This window comes from Gopherus evgoodei, chromosome 4, assembly GCF_007399415.2.
Source record: "Gopherus evgoodei ecotype Sinaloan lineage chromosome 4, rGopEvg1_v1.p, whole genome shotgun sequence".
In the NCBI taxonomy this organism is placed as follows: Eukaryota; Metazoa; Chordata; order Testudines; family Testudinidae; genus Gopherus; species Gopherus evgoodei.
In genome coordinates, this window is record NC_044325.1 from 34,196,669 (window position 1) to 34,211,761 (window position 15,093).

At 39.3% G+C, this 15,093-nt stretch overlaps 1 protein-coding gene across 5 annotated transcripts in view; it reads left to right on the forward strand.

The window, feature by feature from the left end:
* Positions 1-14,796, forward strand: part of NRDE2 (NRDE-2, necessary for RNA interference, domain containing) — a 63,844-nt gene extending 49,048 nt beyond the window's left edge. For 3 of the 5 annotated variants that reach the window (XM_030558932.1, XM_030558936.1, XM_030558935.1), the window contains 5 exons: positions 1,818-2,201; positions 3,660-4,588; positions 6,536-6,674; positions 13,190-13,261; positions 13,958-14,796. In XM_030558932.1, coding sequence (XP_030414792.1) covers positions 1,818-2,201; positions 3,660-4,588; positions 6,536-6,674; positions 13,190-13,261; positions 13,958-14,083 — 1,650 coding nt within the window. In that variant the 3' untranslated portion in view covers positions 14,084-14,796. The other 2 variants (XM_030558933.1, XM_030558934.1) reach the window with 2 other exon arrangements.
* Positions 14,797-15,093: the final 297 nt, after the last annotated feature.

Here is a 15,093-nt window from a genome sequence, read left to right on the forward strand (position 1 = left end):
AGGGTGCAAGTGTGGACCCATGGACTGATGACAAAAATCTCTGATCAAGAGTGCATGAGCACATGCAAGTCCTCACGTGGAGCACCCATAGGGACGAAACACCTTGAAGAACTGTACAGGTAAGTAATCTTTCTGTCTCTCTTCTCCTTTCCAAACATCCCTAACTGCTGTAAATGGAGAGTGTGTCCGTTACTCTGCCTCTCCCACAGCCTCTTTACCATTCTTCCAGTTGTGTTCTCATTCTTTGTGAATAGCTGAGTACCTGCCTCCGTCATGCATTGCTTTTTCAAGCAGCATGAAACGGATGTGATTTTTGGCAATTTTACTGTTGCCCAAAGGGTTCTAAATAGACAGTGAACTTGGGCATTGCCTTGTTAATATCGTTCTTCTGCTCCTTGGTGTGCAGGTATGCAGAAACAAAGCACTAAGCAATAGTGGCCGGGGAGGCCCTTTGCCTGTCTAGAGAAGAAGGCATAGTAGCTCCATGAGTGCTGGAAGGAGTTTGCTCACTAGTAGCAATCATATTCCATACATATTTCTTTAAAGGGTGCAGCACTCATCTCCCTCAGCACTTGCCTCCGTGTACTAGCAACACTCTGTGTCCCCAGTCCCCTTAGTCATGTGCATATGTTGAGGAGTGTAGAGTTGCTATCATTGATAGTCAGCCCCTGTTCTTAAGGAGAGCTTCCTGGAGCCTTGTGGCTGCCTTTGGAGTTGTACCAGGCGAGGGAAGGAGCTTGAGCTATTTGTCCTCTCTGTTTCTCCCCTCCCACGTCCCACCCCCAGTTCCGCATACATCTCACCTCATTGCTTGCCATTGCATTTCTACAGAGGAACAGACACATAGATAGTAACTCAATCACTTACGTTTCAGGGAAGTTCAAGTGTCGGACTGGTTTTGTGTTATATTTGTATATCTGTCCTGTGGGCTCTTCTGTCTGACTTTAGGCAAGTCATTTGACCTCTTGGTTCCTTGATTTTTTTTTTCCCTCATCTGTAAAATGGAAGTCTTGTGAGACTTAATCTTTATAAACGTTCTGAGATGCACTGCAGAGTGGTTAATAAAACTTGCATTTAGAAAAAAAGACTTCCTTGTTAAATGAGCAAACTGAAAGACCATTTTGCTACCTGAAAGCTGACCACTTATAAAATAAGCATCTGACATGAGAGCATGGGGAATAAACAAACAAACAAAAAGTAAATAATCACCCAGAGTAGTTATTTTATATAGGATACTGTATTCTTACACTTAGATTGCAAGCTCTTTGGGGCAGTGACAGTCTTGTTATGTTTGTTCAGTGACTAACACAATGGGGTCTTGGGCTTTATGCACTACTGTGATACATATAATAAATATATAATTTTATTATAGAGCCAGGAGACATAAGTAAAACTGAAACCTGTGCAAATAGAGAGAGGAAAGTTAGATTTGTAGACAAAGAAAATATAGTTAGAATAAGTGATCAGACATTAGCATCAAGGTAAAGACAAGTAAAACAATATAAGGAATAATTTTTAAACTAGTCCTTTTGGACCCCTGTATATAAGTTTCTTGAAGAGGTCATTGGAGATCCTGCACTCCTTTCACTAATCCAGACCTGTAGAAGTCTATTATCTGCAGATTGGGCCTGCAGCCTTCTCTGGAAGGGGGCTATTACTCATCTAATTTGCTTTGTTTTTCTTAATTTGAATCAAGTTCCATCACCATTTTATATTCATTTTTGAAAATCTTCATTTAACTCAGAAAGCTGCTTGAAAAATTATAGACTTATTTGGTTGAATTATGATTAAATTAACTATTTTATTCCTTTTTCTAGGTATTGTTTGATGATCTTGGTCCATCTTTAATCAGACTTTCTAGTCCAGATCTTCAGTTTCAGCTGCTATACTCATTTCTGCAATTCGTGGGAGTCCCATGTGGGCGTAGTCTGTTTCCTTCAAATCTCTATATCGCTATGGATGAGAACAATATCTTTGACACTGAGCAGTCTGAGAGGCCATTGACGACTTTTGACTCACTGCTTTCTGGAGTCAATAGTATTGGCCATATGGACACAATGACAAGAGGGAGACAGCACATAGGACACTGTAAGGAAGGAGAGGAGTTCATACAGAATGTCTTTCATTTAATATTGCCGTTGTTTTCAGGAAAGGAAAAGGCAAACCTTTCTGTCTGTTGGCTACAATATGAAATCTCAAAGGTAATTAAGTATTTGTGCACTGTCTCTCAATGTGGCTTATAGTTTTATTATGTACATTTTTATACCATTTAAAATAAGCAACATTATGGTAAAGTGAAGATTGAGCACTCAAAGGTCAGGAAAAGCTATAGTTAAGGTGGTGTACTCAGCTTTAACTCTGTTCACTTATGCATATATATCACAGTAGTCTATAATTACACAATAACTTGTTTGTTGAAAAATAGTATAATTTTTCCACATTCTTAGATACATTACATTGTCTATTACTGTGTCTTACTTTGTGTGTGCTAGAGAGAGTCCATAAGCAATGGTTATACAAAATGCACAGTTAATGAGGCAAGAGCTCCTATGAAATCTAATCTACCAAGGCATTTTGTATGATACTTAGCTGAGTGCCTGAATGATATGATACCTGAGTACTTAACAAGGAAACTCAATACTCAGTTTTTACATTGTTGAAAAAATAGTATAGTATCATTTGGAAAGTAGAATGTGATCATGTAATTCAGTTGTAATTCTACTAGCTGTGATTGTGTGTGACTGTATAGAGCAGTGTTTTCTCAACCGTTTCAGGTTGGTGACCCCTTATTCAAAGTTTAAAAAAAAAAATTTTTTTTTCACAAACCCCTTTAAATTTATTGTAATAGTAAAAAAATGTATCAATAAGAATGAGGAACCTATATAAATTGGGTGTATTTTTGAGAGGTTGACAAAGAATACTGGAGCAGAGGACAGTGAGAGTTTCTTTGCTTTAAATTGTAATAACATTTTCAGCACTTTGCAAAGTCTCCCCAAATTGCCTGTCATGAAATACTAGTATGGATGGAATACATGTGAAGGTAGCTTGATAGGGAGTGGTATTCACCTGCAGTAAACACATCTGACACTTGGCAAAGGATTCAGTCTTTTTTAGGCATACAAAGGGGTTTTTAGCCTCTGGTGTACCTTCACCAGTGAAGGTACTAGTGCAGATCCTTAGTTGTAGGTAGGATGCATTGGTACATCTTATTGCAGTTTTAAACCATAGTAAAGCACATTGGCAAGTAATGGGTTTACACTCACACTCCGAGTCTACAATAGAGCAGTGCAGCAGCACTGGTGATTGAAAATCCTGGTGTGGAGAAGGCCTCAGTTTCTCTTTGCTGATTCTCTGTTCCATACAACCACTCCCTGCAGTATATGTGACATATGACATGAGCTGGCTGGTGGCCCAGCATGGGGAGGGAAACAGATTAATTTTTTTGGCATAAGAGCGAAGCTAAGGTGGTGAGGGCATTTTTTTCCCCTTGTCCTCCCAGTGATTGTGCCTATGGGAAATGCTGTTGACTCAGTAATCTTTAATGGGCTAGTGATGCTGAAGACTAGAGACATAGAATAATGAACCCAAATACAACTGCGGGTTGGGTTTTTTTTTGGTTTTTCTTCCTCCAAAGTTTGTTCTGTCAATTTTCCATGCAGGTTGTTCAGTGTCTCCAAGCAAAAAACAAGAAGAAACTGAAGTCACAGGGAAAGAAAAGCAAAAAACTAGCCAAGAATCTCCTTAAGGCATCTGAAAACCGAAACAACCTTTCCCTCTGGAAACTGTATGCCTACTTGGAATGGTTACTTGGCAACACTGAAGATGCTAGAAAAGTGTTTGATACAGCTCTTTGCTTAGCAGGCACTGAAGGAATGAGAAATACCCAACTCTGTAATCTGAGCCTGCTTTATGCTTCACTAGAAGTGGAGCTACTAGAGAATTTGGAGGAAACTGTTATGTCACGTGCTTTACATATATTGACCAAACTGGCTGAAAGTGGACCATATGTACCTTATACTGGGCAACTGCTATCTGTGAATATCTTGAAAGCTCGGAAGGCATATGAGCATGCATTGCAAGATTATTTAAGTGAAAGTCCAGTCTCTAATTGGGATCAAGCCAGCAGTTCTAGCCAACTGGTTAATTTAGTTGGTTGTTATGCACTTTTCCAGTATTTGACTGTTGGGATTGATGCTGCTGTGTTAATATGTAGACATATTTCTGAAAAGCTTAAAGGTTCTGCTTCACAGAAGTTTGAAAGCATTGGAGAAAATCTTGGCATTCATAATTTCCCCACTGCTCTTGAAGCTGTCACACTCATGCACACAAATTTACTCAGGTACCATATGAAAGTTAGCATTTACCCTTTAAATCCACTGCGAGAGGTACTAATGGAAGCTTTGAAGCTGTATCCTAGCAACCAGTCTCTTTGGAGGTCATATATCCAGATCCAAAGCAAGTCTCACAATGCTAGCAAAGCACGAAGATTTTTTGATAGTGTCACAAGGTCTACTAAGTCCCTAGAGCCGTGGCTGTTTGCAATCCAAGCAGAGGAGATGAGAAAGAAGCTTGTCGAGAATGTTCAGAGGTAATAGAACTCCAGACAATAATACTGTCTGCTTCGCTCTTCATCTGTAGCTGCCAAATTACTTTACCAAGGAGGGTGGGTACTGTCATTATCCTCACTTTACAGATGAGGAAACTGAGGTTTGGAGAGGGTATTTGTTCAAGATCTCACAGTGAAACAGTGGCAGAATCATGAATAAAATGTAAATGTCCTGACTCTTGTCCCATATTCTTTCTGCTGGATCATACTGTACTCAAACATTTCTCAAACCGCACAAGTGACACTCTTGTTCTTGAGCTGTCAGTATAATGAAGTCATAAATTGTAGTAGTTTGTGATACAATGTAAAAGAAGACAGCATGTTGAAATTTAGAACTTGCTGCTGTTTGCAGTCTGAGTACTGTATTTTGACTGTTGTAACAAGAAGTCTCTCTTTAAATCAGCAGATCACTAATAATCATAAATATCAGATTAATCTTTGCTCATTGGTGGAAATTTGAGAATAGCCCATGCCTTCTTCCTTCAGACATTAAGAGGACAGGGGCAATTCTCAGGTCTTTGATAGTGAACAAAGAATTGCCTAGTATGCTAGCTGGACTGTTTTAATAAATGAAAAGCCCACAATGCTCATTTTAGATCATCTGAACGCATTAAGTGATTTAATTTGTATCACTGCAGCACAGAGAGAGATCAAGAAGACCTGATGCTGTAATGGAGAAGAGATCAAAATATTACAAGCTTTTAAGAAATGGATGATTGCAGCTCTGTGCTGTTGGTGTTTGCCTTTGGTCAGATTACTTTCCCTGCCATATTTCATTCTTTCCTGGATGAAGTCATCTTTAACCCAGACACCTTTGTGAAGACTGTATTATCCATTTGTATAAATTCCTATTATAGGACAAAGATACAAATGATTAATTAATTATGCATAAAATGTGTTGAATGCCCCCACTACTGAGGAATAAGAGGAATTCAGTAAATAAAAATCTCTGCTCTTTTTAAAGATTCTTTTTAGCCTCTGCAAACTCTAGTTGCTCTTTCAGGTTTGCTAAAGATGTATTTCGGGAAATTTCTAGAGAACGGAGAAGGAGCTAGCAAAATTGAAGGTCATTAACTTTTTTTTATAGGCTAGTTATAGTTTATGTGCTGAATGCACCCCCCCCTGCCTTGTTAATTGAACGCAAACTTATTCTTAATTTGTTTTTGTTTGGACTTTTTAATTCACCCCCTAGTCTCCATTGTGATTCATTATGGGAACTTGCAACTACAGGTGATTGAGCCTGACTACAGTATTCTTAAATGGGGTCAAAAATATTTAATCTCGGATCACTGATGTTTTTGTGCTGTTTTCAGCATTTTGTGTTAACTACACTATTTTTATTAGTTATTTAAACTATTGTTATTCATTCTGTAGTATGTTTCTGAATGCAGAACAGAATGTGCAGAACACATTAGACAATTTAAATGTTGCGTAATCTTGAGAGCATATGTTGATTTTTTTTAAAGTGTTACAATTGTTGATTTGCTAAAAGCCTTGTTTTAATTACTTCTAACATGTAGGCTAAAATGTCTGAAGAATAGTAATATGTCATGCTGGGTAAAAACTAGAATCCATAAGTGCCCTCAGGTTACATTGAATTAGGATATTATAACCTAGAAAAAATGATCATTTTTCTCAACTCTGAGTTTAGAGTAATAATTACTTTGATATTCCAGATGCCCTTTCCACAAAGAAAAATAAATACCTATTTTTTTTATTGATTTATATATTAAAATGCCAGTTGGACCAGCATATATTCCAAATCAGTGTAATCTGAGAGCACTAAATGTTAACAGAGAAAGCAGCATGAAGTTCCTAATACATTTGTGAAATTTTCTGTGGAATGGAAGCAGTGAAATTACTCTCGCCTTCTTATATAAGGACACAGTTGTTTACCTCATGTATATATTGTTTGCTTTTCTGTTTCAGAGTAGATGTTGGAGAAATATATTCAACAATTCCTGAAACTGGGTTAACAAATCGGATCAAAGCTTTATTTGAACATGCAATTCAGAGTGAAAATGGTGCCCATTGTCCATTGCTGTGGAGAATGTATTTGAACTTTCTGGTGAGATTAGAACAGTGTTTGGGCTTAATTTTATTATATTTATCATATTTGGAATTTCTGATTAACAGTGGGCACTCTATGGTATGGATGGGTTGAAAGATGCTTACGTTTATCATTTTGAAGTTTGGTGCACGTTAGTCATATCTGTTCCTACAGAAGGGAATATTTGAGGAAATGCGGTTCGGTCATTTAGACCAGGGATTCTCAACCTTTTTCTTACTGAGACTCCCCCCCCCCCCAACATGCTATAAAAACTCCACTGCCCACCTGTGTCACAACTGTTTGTTCTGCATGTAAAAGCTGAGGCCTGTAGCAAGCAGGGCAATTGCCCAGGCCCTCGCAAAGCTCAGTTGCTCAGGCTTTTATATGCAGAAAAAAACGTTGTTTTCTGCAGCTTTGTTGTTTTTCAACTTCAGCCTCAGGCCGTGGGAAAGTGGGGCTCCGGGCTTCAACTCCAGGCAGCGGGGCTTGGGGCTCTGGCCCCTGTGGGGTAGTGGGTCTTGACAGATCCCCGAGACCTGTTTGCAGCCCCCCAGTTGAGAACTGCTCATTTAAACTGTGTTGGTTTAGTGAAGAGTTGTAATGTGCTTGTAACATAGTTTTAGCAAGTGAGAGATACTAAGTATTATTACTGTTTGCTTATGGCAGTGGCCACAATGTGGTAGGCATTTTTCAGATATTCAGGAATGGACTGTCTCTGTTATGGAGCTTGCAGTTTAAAGATAGGTGGACAGAAGTTAAGGAAAGGGGGAAGAACACATAGGAAAATTATAGAAGTCAACTCAGTTTATTTTAGATAGCACTGCAGATAAAGATCTTGAAGATTTAAGGTGTAACTGCTTTACTAGCTATATGCGATAATTATGGTTATCTCTCCATTGGATTTTGTTTTTGTTAGTAAAGTCAAAATGGAAATATCTGCTGAGGTGGCCATAATGGGCTGGGCACTTCTTTATAAAAAGTTTCATCCCGTTTTTTTTATTTTGAAAGTGATCTGATCTCTGAGCCCCTCTTGTATCATTTCTCTAAATCAGGGTTTCTCAAACTCGGGTCCACGAGGGTATTCCGGGGGGTCTGCTATCATGTCCAGGGCCACCGGCCACGCTGATCAATTCCTCCCCCTCCTTTCCAGTGCCTCGAGCACACCAGAGAACAGCTGTTCAGAGGTTTTCAGGAGGCACTGGGAGGGTGAGGGAGTAGCGGGGAGGGGGGCGCACTCATGGGAGGGGACAGGAAGAGGGGCAGGGGTGGAACAGGGTTGGGAAGAGGTGGGGCTGGGGTTGGGCCTTGGGGGGAAGGATGGATTGGGGGCAGGGCCAGGGGCTGAACAGGGAGCTTGGGGGTCCGTAAAAAATTTTAAAATCAAAATGGGGGTCCACAGGTTGCTAAAGTTTGAGAACCACTGCTCTAAATGTTACATTCCCAAACTTTTTGGATCAAGCTTTTCAGAAAAGGAAGATAAAGGGGGACTTTTTTATTCTGAACTTAACCCACAGGTAAGCTGGACTGGTTTTCAGCTAAGCATTTGTCAGTGTTCAGTGAGGCCCTGGGCCTTGGCATGAGTTGGGACCTGGTCTGCCAGTGTCACATCCCCAACGCAAAACAAAAATTGGTTTGACATTTGTACCATGTGTGTCTGAATGATAAAAATGCTACCTATGATAAAATGTGATCCTTACATTTTCACTTGTGGAAGAGTTATTGGTGTCAGATGAGAATAAGACGCAATAATAATTCTTCACCTAACATCGATGGCACCTAAAAGCTTCTTGAGGGCTAAAACCAATTATTCAGTAATGTTCACCTCTGCAGATATTACCACTTAAAAGTAAATGTTATGTTTGTCCAATGTCACCAGAAAGTCCTGTAGATCTTGTCAGATCTTGAGATGTGTTTAGTTCATTCTTAAGTATTTTTGACAAGGTATTTCTCCATCTTTAACAGAATCAGTAATTCAGTTGGATTTTGAATCAGTATTCCCCTTCCCCTAAAATCCCATTTATTCTTTAAGAAAGAATTAGAGACAGAATGATATTGAGAGCTGTTTGAAGAACAACAGGAGATGTACATTTTAGTGCTCAGTTGTGACAACTAAATGAAGTGTGTTGCTATCTAGCATTCATAAATCTCACCATGCAGTATAAAAGGTTTAGTGACCCAACGTAACCCAATTGGTGTCTACAAATAATATTTCATCTATGTGAAATAGAAACCGTACACTTCAGCATGAAACCTGTTGATCTTAATATAATCATTAATGTAGTGAGACCGAGTGAAAATGTTAAATTACTTACAGTTGAAAAATCTCTTGCTCCTTGAAGACCCCAAGGAGCTTTGTAAGTGGTTGGTGTAGGAAGGCACTGTTTAGATCTAGACTTGCCACAGAGTTTCCTTTACATAAAGTTATTTTCAAACCTGGTCAATTCAAAATATTCCCTTTGCAAGAAACTATTAAAATCTTTACATATAAATGATGACCGAATAATGAGACTAGCCAACCAATGCACTCAAAACTGTTTTAAAGCTCTGTGCTGCTGGTGTGTTCTGTATTTGCCCCATCAGATATCCAAGCTGGCATTTCTAGGAAGAGGATTTACCTTCCTTTAGCTAGATGCTGTCACAGGTTGTGATGAGCAACCCTGTCTTGGCCACTCATCAGACTGCTGTGAGGGGATTCAGCTGCTGGATCCTGTTTGTTCAGACTCTGGAGGCTTAAAACAGAGCCCAGGTATAGTGAACAGGGATAGTCTTACAGCCTCTGAGCATGCTCTCAGGGTGCAGATCTTCTGTCATGCCCACTGAGATCACACAGCTCACTGCCCCGTCATTGGAACTGGTGCTTAACTCTCAATCTCCCCTTGTAGTTTGAACCTACCCTTTCCCAGAATGCCACTCAGAAGTGTGAGCCTTCTGGTTTACTGCTTCAAGGGGGCCTTGCGGTAGGTGTAACTGTTAAATGCATAGACCTTGTACAGAATTCTAAAGCACTCTTTACTAAAGCACAAGAAATACAGAGTACAGATCATATAGAAAACAACAAACAACCTGAACATAATGCTCACTTTAGTTATCCTTCCTTTGGGAGTTCTTGGGAACCCATCTGTGTTCAGATAGGAAAGGCTTCCCCTACCTACTCAGGCTCCTGCAGCAACTTCTCAAATCTTGTTCTGGTGGTGATTGTTGAAATTGCCTTTACATAGACATTCCAGTGTATGTGACTTAACCATTTAATAACTGAGGGAAGGGCATTGAGCAAGTCCATGAGGAAACCAGGCAGCCCTTGCCGATGGATGCAGCCTGCAAGTATATAATCTACATCATCTTGGCCACAGTGCCAATGGGAGGAGTCATGAAGGCCCTATTTGTAGTCACTAGAAGTATATCTTATCACTCAATCTGAAGCAATTGAGCTTTGCCCACAGATGGTGTGGAAAGTCAAAACCCGGGGACTGGACGGTTGCATCTGTCATGAGATAGGCACTAGCTATGCTGGAAGCTTGTCCTTGCCACCTAGTATTCTGCCTGCAGGTGACATCGAGGTTCCTTAAAAGGAATTGTCCAGATTGGGTGCCTTGAATTAAAATGGTAGATTGGTGGATTAGAGACCTCTGTAAACAGTGATAGACCCAGATTCTGTAAGGTGACTTGTCAACTGATGTCAGAAGGGGCAGGACCAGCAGCCAGGCCAGGTTATTATATACATAGTTTAATTCAGCTGCATGTCCACTAGTCCTATGTGAGAGGGGCTGAGCCACATTGGGGAACGATATTCTGCTACAGAATAGCACAAGGAAGGCCCAGAACTTCGCATTGGCTCCCTAGTTTGAACCAGATAGCTGGCTGATCAGGACATTTCTTGTCTCTATTTGAGGTGAGGTCTTGGTAAGGTGTTCCTTGCATGTCCAGGTGTGGCCCAGTGTGACGTCTAGATACATAGACATTAGGTCGTTGTCCATTCAGGAAGATGTTGAGCTGTTCGTTGGCCTTGTGTGGTTTAGATGCAAACAGCTGGAAACGGTCTTTGACACTTACTTTGAGTCTCCATTTTTTACAGTAGTGGGCCAACTTTCTCATATCTGCATGGAAGACTTTGTCTAGGTGACTGAAATCCTGGTCCTGCACTGCCAGACAGATGTCTGCATAGATAAAAGGCCTGGCTGTGGCGTAGGGAAGGTCATTTGTGAAGAGGCTGAAAAGTGTCAGTGCTAGAACTGAGCCCCGAGGTATACTATTGTTTTGGCGGCCGTTTAGCAGCAGTTCCACACCTCTGACAGCCTGTCACGGTAGGACCAATTACACTTTGCACCTATGCCAACCTATGCCAGATTGCGCTATATGCAGCAGCAAGGTCTAGGAATACTGCGCCTGTCTTCTGCCTGGTCTGGAAGCCATTCCTGATGTAGGCAGCAAGTGCCAGCACTTGACCACAAGTAATTGTGGTTTGGTCTGAAACCTGCTTAATCTACACTCAGGATAAGGGGTGGGAGCAATTCTCTGAAGGATAAGCCTTTCAAGTAATTTGAACACAAATCTTAACAAAGAGATCAGGTTGTGGTAATATGCTGCAGTTCAATTGTCTTTCCCAGGTTTTGGCAAGACTATTTATTATGTTTGATCCTGTGCAAGCTCTTAAGCTTTTTATTCTTCTAGATAACTCTTACATCCAATTCTAGATGTCTCTTCTAGATGACTCTTGATAGCAAAACGGCTACTCAGTGTTTTCTAGTTTTTCCCTGGCTCTTCAGGAATTCAGATATTACCAAGCCCTTAGATTCATGTTTTCAGTGTTTTGATCGCCCTTTCTGTTTAATTGTTTAATCTGTGGCAAATGGCTGAAGTCTTCAGTTCTAGGTATACACTGTTTCTAGTGCCGTCATTATTTCTTCATCTCTCCTTCAAATGTTTTGTCCTTATCTGCCTTTGCAACATTTATCAGGTGGGTAGCAGTGTTGTTTGGAGAGACTGGGCACTATGCTGGAGGTAGCTGAGCAGCACCAAGTTTTCTGATTAATGCCCTGGCTTTGTGGCTGGATCTTGAGGTGTTTAGTTCCGTGTTAACTTGCTCTCATCTCTTCTAGAAATATTCAAGCTGTCTCAAGATGTGTGGTGATGTCTGAATCACGACTTTCTTCATACTGATTGAGGAGTTTTGCATGCTCCTTATCAAGATAGAGAGTGTAGGACATTATAACAACCTCTTGGAATTGAGGTGATGAAAGCTTTATAAATGGCTCTTGTAAACAGCATATAAGATTCTTCAGCAAAGATGTGTGATAAAACTGCGCCAATTTGCTCTCCTCCAGTTCCGGCAAGGTTTTTTTGTTGGCGCTTACAGTAGGTGGGGATACTTGGTGAAAGTGGCTAAAGATCTCAAATCACTCAACTCCTGCCCTTTTAATCGCTGTTTAGTCTCTGTCAGGTGACCTCAAATCCTTACGAGGTGACTTTGTTGCCAGGTGCACTCCTCAGGCTCCCACCCAGAAATGGTTTGTCAATCTGTTATCAGTTATATTTGTATTTGAATAGAGGACAATCCCGAGTTAAGGAACCTTTATTGTCAGCCCTGTATCACTCCCCTTGGGATTTTTGTCCATTCTGGAGGCAAAAGTAGAACCGAGGAATCATCTACCCTCAGATATTCAAAATTGAGTTTGGAGTCTGCTAAAGAGAGAGAGAGCTCATAATCTCATACAGAATTTATAAATTTAGCCAAATTTATCACAGATGCAAAGTTAAGTTTTGCAAACAAAAGGGTCTACATTTTCAAGAAGACCTCAACCCTTTCTCCTGCTCTTTGTGTGAAACTATGGGCATTATCATTCCTACACACATTTTTTGTGGGCTTATCGCTTTTATAAGCAGGTGATAGAATTTGCCCGTGTAACCCCTTTATAAAATGCAAATATCGTTGTGCATGTAAATATTATTACTTGCATACAAATAGCAGTATACTAACATTGTATGGACAAATGGAGGGCACTTCTTAGCAAATTTAGAATTGAGGAAACTCTGGAAATGGATCAGTTAGATATTCTAGTTTTTTAAAGAGAGAGAAAAGTTAAGATGACACAGTATTTCAAGATTAACAGGAAAAGATAGTATAGCTCAGTTGCTAATGTACGTGCCTTGGAGCCTTGGTCTTCCATGCTAGGAGTTGTGTTCTTGCTTAATGTTAACCTTTGACTGTGTGATATTAGAGGAGTGCTGTCCTGCAAGTGAAAAATCAAACAGGTTCCTTCTGTCATTCTTTGATGTGTTTCTGTTTCACTCCACCACTTGTGAGTTACGAAGAGCCAACTTCTAACTCATAAAGGCATTGCTCATATCATAGTCCATTAATGTAATATACCATATTACATATATACCTATTATACAATCTGTTCATAAAGGACTCCTTACCAGGGAAACTCTGTCTGAACTTTTGCATGGTAGTTTCTCTGCTTCTAAGAAGACACAAAATATCACTTCAGCAGCCACAATTTATTTGAAATATGGATTTTTTTTCCCCCTCACAGTTTTCTCTAGGAAATAAAGAAAGGAGCAAAGGACTGTTTTATAAAGCCCTTCAGAACTGTCCCTGGGCAAAGGTAAGTGTTTTGTTTTTTAAATTTAAATTGGTCATCAAGAAATGAAGATTTTTATATTTTAGAAATAAATTTGAGAAGTTTAGGATGTAATTAGCCATGAGACATATGTGGAAAAAGAATGAAAACTGAGGGAACTCTTACTGTCAAAAGATATTAAGGATTGACTCCAAATGAGAGGTGAATTTGTAGGGCAAACAATAAATAAATAAAGTGGCCAGTGGAGTTTTCAGTTTCATAAGTTGAGGAATCGTATTGTATAAAGCATGGAGACGATCCCCCTCCCTGGAGAGATGGTGTTTTGAGAACCGTGTTTAATTCTGAGCACTTCAGTAGCAGAAATATGTAGGAGACAAATTAGAAGGAATTCAGAGAATAGCAGAAAATCAATAAATTGGCAAGCACCTATGACTCCCATTGAAATTAAAAGGAGCTTCAAGAACTTCAGCACATTTCAGACCCTACATTTGGTTGCTGAATAAAAGAAATATAGTTTTAGAAACAGAAGAGACCTAGTCATTTATAGTCCATACCCCTGACTACAGGATTGCCACCCTATCTTGATTCTTTCTTCTATGTATGCTGAAATGCTGGTTGCATCTGATAGTTGTATGTACTCTTCTCTGTCTAGCCCCTCTTTCTTGAACAGAAAGATGGCTGAGTAAATGTGTGTTTGTTTTTTTTAAATTGTATTCATAGGTGCTGTATATGGATGCAATAGAGTATTTTCCAGATCAACTGCAAGAGACCCTAGATCTAATGACTGAAAAAGAATTGAGAGTAAGGGTACCTATAGAAGAACTGGAATTGCTACTGGAAGATTAAAAAAAAGATGGTGCAAGAACAACAACAACAAAAAAGAAAAAGAAAAAGCAAACCTAAAAAAAGGGAATGTTGACGTCCAAAAGTCTGTTTTCAACTATTATCTTTGACTGGGACTTCAATGGACTATGCACATATTTTTCTTACTAAAAATAATTTGTTAAAAACTTTGCTATTCCTATGCCGCACTACTAGCTGTAAATATCTTAAAATTTGTTCCACATCTTGTAGTGGGCTGCTTTACACATGTAAATACATCTGTTTTTCTGGAAAGCAAAATCCACAAAATGATACTTACCGATAATTAATTTGCTGTTGGACCCCACCTACAGTTCATATGCTACAGTTTAATACAGCCGTTCCCTTGAATTCAGTGGAATGTCAAGACATGCCTACTACAATTTGCTAGGCAGCACAGGAAGTAAACATCTGCCAAATGTACCCTTTACAATCTGCTACTGTCAACAGGCTAAATATGTCCTGCTTGGTGTGGATGTATATATAAATATCCACATATGTTCCAGTATCTTGCTCTCTGTACAAAACAAGAAGATAAGTAAAACTCTTGAAAAAAATTACCAGAACAACAATTAGCTCAGTTGATAAACTGTTAAATGCCAAAACTTGTTTGACAAAGTATCAGTTTTGTCTTTGTATGTGTAATAATATGACAATTCTAATGTAAATATTTATTAAAACATACTTAAATATTTTAATCTAGTTGGAACTTGGATTTTTTATTTTATAAATGTTCATTTTGGTGAGGAAAATGTATTCATCTTTATTTTTAATATCTAGATCTTTTCTAGCAGCAAATTTTTGTTTTGTTTTTAATATGCAAGCTATTATAATTAACTTCCCTGTGCTCCCAACATACACTGGGTAATTGTCATGAGAGAAATAAATGGTAATTCTGTTTGAGGTGCTCCTTCTCACGACATAAGACTATTTATAGCAACTCTGTACTTTACAGGCTACTTGCCACTGATATAAGATGGAATATGGCAACTGTT